The sequence below is a fragment of the Solanum pennellii genome, chromosome 4 (genome assembly GCF_001406875.1).
Source record: "Solanum pennellii chromosome 4, SPENNV200".
Classification (NCBI taxonomy): domain Eukaryota; kingdom Viridiplantae; phylum Streptophyta; class Magnoliopsida; order Solanales; family Solanaceae; genus Solanum; species Solanum pennellii.
In genome coordinates, this window is record NC_028640.1 from 40,688,284 (window position 1) to 40,693,745 (window position 5,462).

At 31.8% G+C, this 5,462-nt stretch overlaps 1 protein-coding gene across 1 annotated transcript in view; it reads left to right on the forward strand.

Moving 5' to 3' along the window:
* Positions 1-1,715: 1,715 nt before the first annotated feature.
* Positions 1,716-5,462, forward strand: part of LOC107018419 (probable arabinosyltransferase ARAD1) — an 8,954-nt gene continuing 5,207 nt past the window's right edge. The window contains exon 1 of the mRNA XM_015218897.1: positions 1,716-2,216. Coding sequence (XP_015074383.1) covers positions 1,716-2,216 — 501 coding nt within the window. The remainder of the gene's footprint in view (positions 2,217-5,462) is intronic.

A 5,462-nucleotide genomic window follows, 5' to 3' on the forward strand; every position in this document is an offset into this window, starting at 1 on the left:
AGATTTTGGGTACTATGTAATTTAGATTTTTCTAAAGCCCCCATCATTTTAAATTTTACAAAGACGTGAAGAGATTATAGGCACTATGTGAAAAAATTAAATTGAAAAATAGGTAATTGATATTTTCTATGTTTGTTTAGAAAATGACCTAGTTTCTTTTTTATCTTGTTTTAAAAAGAATGACCTTTTTTTGCAACACTTTAACTTCAACTTTTGACGTGATATATTTAAAACCATAAAATTAAAGAACACTTTAGTGTATTTGACATAACTTTAATTTAGAACCACAAAATTAAAAAAAAAATTCTTAAACTCCATTCAAGTCAAACTAGACTAAAATAGGAAGTACTAATTTTGATGAATTATAAAAAAAATAAAAAGAAAATACATAATTACCCCCATCAAAGTAAGACCTATTTTTTAAAAAGACATTTGAACTTTGTGGGGGTCCTACTACTCCATTATTCTTATTTAGAATGAATTAATTGTCCCATTACGTACCTACGTGACATGTAGAGTGTAGTTTACTCTCTACCAGAGAATTAGTTGAACCAAAAAGTAAATAATATTTATTTAAGCTTTAATTTAATTAGAAATATTATTTATCTTCTTTTCTTTTACTTATTTTGTTGTACTTTCTCAACTATTTCTTTTTGTCATCTTCTTTCTTAAATTTCAAAAGAACCAACCACTTTCTCTCTATCGTCTTCAACATAGAAGACCCATTACTTCACTCATTTTTTTCCTTGTCTTCTTGCTTCTCTTTGTTCCGATTTCTTCTTTTGTCCCTTATTTTTTTCAACATAATAATAATTGTAAACCTCCTCGATAACATTTCTCTTTTTAAAACATAAATAAATAAATTGTAAAGAAATTTCATCGATTTGAAAATTCTTGTACCTTCATCGTAATGGAGTACTACTGCATAATTATTGTAATTTTGGAAAGAAGATAGTAGATTGGAGATGATTATTAATTTTTAATTTTGTAATTTGTTAGTAATTTTTTTTATCAAACAAAGAATTGATGATATTATGGCATTACAATAGTGATGTGATAAAAATTACTCCGAAGTATTGGCGAAGATGGCTACGTCGAGGATTTTTGGGCAGCTTGAAGGGCTAAAGAAAGAGCAAATGAGGTTAATGAAGAAAGAGAAAAAGAAAATGAAGTTGATAAAATAAGAAAAAAATAAAAACAAAAATAAAGATAAAAAATTACTCCCTTCGTTTCACAAAAAATGACCTAATTTAACTTGGCACGAAGTTTAAGAGTATAAAGAAGACTTTGTATCTTGTGGTTCTAAAATAAAATTAGGTCAAATATACAAAATAAGAAAGAAGTCATTCTTATTTAAACAGCTTAAAAAGAAAAAAAGGTTATTTTTTTAAAAAATGGATTGAATAAAATTTAACTCATGATTAATAATAAGTGGTGCGTGATTGCACCTCTTTTTTTGCAACATATTTATAATACTTTGAGGAAGTAGTAGGATTAAGAAAGCTAAAGTATGTTTTTAAAAAACAGATCTTACTTTAATACCGATAAATTTTATTATTATTTATTAGAAATAAATGTTAAAGTTGAAATGATGGGGAATAGTATAATCCCTCAACAACCCCATCAAGATGTTGGAGATAAAGAGTTGGCCATATCCCAATAGAGGAAGAAAAATATGAGATTTCTGTGATCTTGGTCTTCTAATTTGGTTTGGGATGAAAGTGAATGATAGAATGAGTAAGAGTTTAGTATGTTTAGCAGTGTTCATTTTATTTCTTTTTGCTTCTTTGTTCTATACTGGAACTATCGATTACAGATCAAGTTTTTCTCTGTTCGATTCTCCGTTGAGTAAACCTAACCCCTGTTTCACTGAAGAATCAGACATTGGACCTCTCAAGGTTTACATGTATGATCTTGAAATGAAATACAATGTCGGATTTTTGAAAGGATCATCGCATTATAATGCTCCTCCTGTTACTATCGACACTTTGCCTAAATGGCCCAAGTATACGGGTTTGAGGAAACAACATAGTGTAGAGTATTGGATGTTGGCCTCATTGTTGTCTTCAATTGATGATCAAACACGAGAGGCTGTTAGGGTTTTTGATCCTGAATCTGCTAATGTGTTTTTTGTCCCTTTTTTCTCTTCATTGAGTTATAATACTTACTATAGACATGGCAATGATTCAGAGGTCAAATATGATGATGAATTGCAGGTCATAATTCTTCTCTCTTTCTATCTAGTATATTATTACATTATTACAAACTCTGTTTGACTCTTAAATATGTATGTTCCATAATTCAGTTTCAAAGTATTGATATGGAAAGCAAAAACATTAGTTGCTTTTGTTAGATTTGTTTACACTTCTCTAACACTAGGGCCAACATATTTCAACTGTAAATATGTCCTATTAATTCTTGTTTCTGTTTACCACAACTTTTGCAAGTATAGGAAAAGATTAAGATATTATACCTCTCAACAAGACATTTTATTGACGAATTGCATTTCTTTTTTATGTCCCCATGAGGTTTCAATATGTATAGGATATTAAGTATTATAGTTTTATGCAGGTTCTCTACTTTAGTGTATTTCTTGTATACTTGATTTTCTTCCCATCAATAATAAAATTATCTTAGCTTATATAAAAACAAAACAGAAAATATAATGTCTCATACTTAAGAAGTTCAAAAATAGTTGTTAGAAATCAAGGCCTAACCCTGACTATGTACTGTCTGGTCATTTAACCTGTCAAAGTGGAACGGTGGATGCGTCTTGTCATTCACAGTGCAGCTTTAAAAACCTGGCTCTGTGATTTATTCAACTAAATGTTTGGTAAGACACTCATTTTCTATGCAAATATTGCTAACTCACACTCCTTCCACCTAGGCAAACTTGACCTGTTTTGATTGTTATGAAGATGAAGAGAAGTTTGAGCATGAGAATATCTTATATTGTATTCAGATAAAATAGAGTGTACAACAATAATTTTAGAACATGAAAAAGTAGAATTTGTTGATGAAAACAGTCAGGTGTTAAAATCCTAAAGCTTATATATTTTTGAATTATTGTTAAATGAAAAGATTTCTGTTTAAGCAAATAGGTCAAGTATTTGGGGACCTACAATAAAGGGAAGTAGGTGAAGTGCTTTTGAAAAATAAGTTTCATGTGAGTTGATGCTAATCTGCTCCGTTTTTGTTAACCAATGAAATTTATAGAGGAAACTAGCAGTTTGTCTCTCTCAAGGAGGTGGTCATTAAAAGGATTTCTCTCAACCCGTTCCACTGTTCATTCATCCAGTGGTGAAGGTTGTTCTTTTGTGAAAAGAAATGATAAATGCATCTAAATTTAGGTTGTGTTAAGGAAGGAACACTTCAGACCAATAAGGTTTGCAAAGTAAATTATGCATTTATTTGGTCTTATATAAAGTTCTCCTACATTTACATTGTCAGTCGAAGAATCTTTACCTTTGGATAACTAGATAAAAATTCTGGAGGGATTCTTATGTCCATTCAATGTGGAATATTTGCAAAGGGACCATGATAGTGTTGGAAGAGGAATTGGTGTATTAACCATTACTTGGTGCCAAAAAATATTCAAGTAGCATTCTTCTAGAGCCAAAAGGGTGGGAGCCCCTTGCTAGTTGGATTGGTAAAGTTAGTGAATTGTGTAGTCTTTTGTTGCTGCATATAAAAATATGAAAAGAAAAAGATGAAACTTTGAATAGTATTAGAGAGTTAAGAGAGTAAAGAAGCTATTGGTGAAGTTTGAGGTGAACCCTTTTTAAAACTTTAGTAGGCAAAGTAAGTAGAAAGAAACGTATATCCAGTACACTGAATAGAGAAGAGGGGTCAAGATGGAACCTTGTTATTGTAAGATGACCCCCGAAATGTATTAGTTATTAATTGGTCTTGAGAACCATAAAGTAACATTCTTTTGGGGCCAAATCATTTCACTAAGAACAATATAAACTGATTGAGCATATAGTAGTACTTAGGACCAAAGTGGTCAAAGAAAAGTTGCTCGAACTCGGGTGCGAGTGTCCGATATGGGTGCAGATCTAGAAGTCGGATCTTTTGTCATCTAATTTTTAAGTTTCGGGGATATGGAGACTTGCGTGGATATGGGTGCAGGGATTCACCTAAAAATAGAGTTATACAACCTAAGTTATGAGATATTATGTGGAGAACTTGAGGAGAATCGAGGAAGGAGATTAAAGAAAAATGTCTGACAAAGAATTTCTATGTATCTTCAATTTCACCTTAGCTTTTGTACTGATTACAGAAATCATTAAAACTGTTCAGACTTTCCCCATTGATTTTGGTCAAAGTATCCAAAATAGATTGACCAAATTGGACATGGATACCACACCCACACCCATGTCGTGTTGACATGGGTGCAACACCAACAGTGAAGAGTCTGAGCAACTTAGGTCAATGAAATAGTATAGAACAATGAGTCTTTGGTTCATTTCCCAGCTGAGATGAAAAAACACTAGGTGATTCTTCCCATCTGTCCTTGCCGTGGTGGACAGGTTTATTTGGTACATGTTGGTGAGAGGTGGCAGGTACTCCGTGAAGTGGCGAACCCAGAATTTTCGTTCAGGGGGTTCGAGAAATAAAAGTATAAACGTGTAAATAATTTTTTACAAATGTGATCCTTGAATTTTTTTGGGTTTAACATCACACTTTTAGCACATTTTAAAATAAAAAATAAGGCTAAAATAAGCTTGAAAAACAGAACTGATTTTTTTTTAAAAAAATAAAATAAACTGAAACTTAAAAAAATAATTAACAAATATTGTCATAGGGATTCGAACTGGTGGCGTGCAACTTAATATTCAGGGAATATGCCACTGAGCCATCTATTTCTATTTGTTTTTTAGGGGGTTCAAAAAATATATATACCTACAAAAATACAGAAAATTTACCTTGTATATAGCGTGATTTTTTTTTCGAGGGGGTTCGGGTGAACCCCCTGGACCCAACGTGGGTCCGCCCCTGACTCCGTGGAATAAGTCAAGGTGCAGGAAAGCTGGCCCGGGTACCATGGTCATATAAATAAAAGAAGGACCAAAGTATAACCAATGAGGTGAAAGAGAGCCCTTTTTTTGTCGAGTTTGTCATGTAAGTAAGCTATGCATTCTTGTGTTGTCTTTTGCTAGTTTGGAAAGTTGTGAAAAGTTAGAACATGATTAAAGCCATGGAAGAACATAAGAGAGTTAAGAAAAGGTAAAATGGCTATTGGTCAAACCTGGTAAAATCTTATGTGACTAAATCCAAAAAAATAAGGATGTGGGAATTGGAGAAAGAAAGTAAATCCCAGGACACATGAGAGAAGAGGAGCAATGATTTTAACCTTGTTATGTGTAATAAAAGGATGCCTAACAAGTTTTAACAAGAGATAGTGAGATCAAAGAATATATATATATATATATATATATATATATATATATATATATATA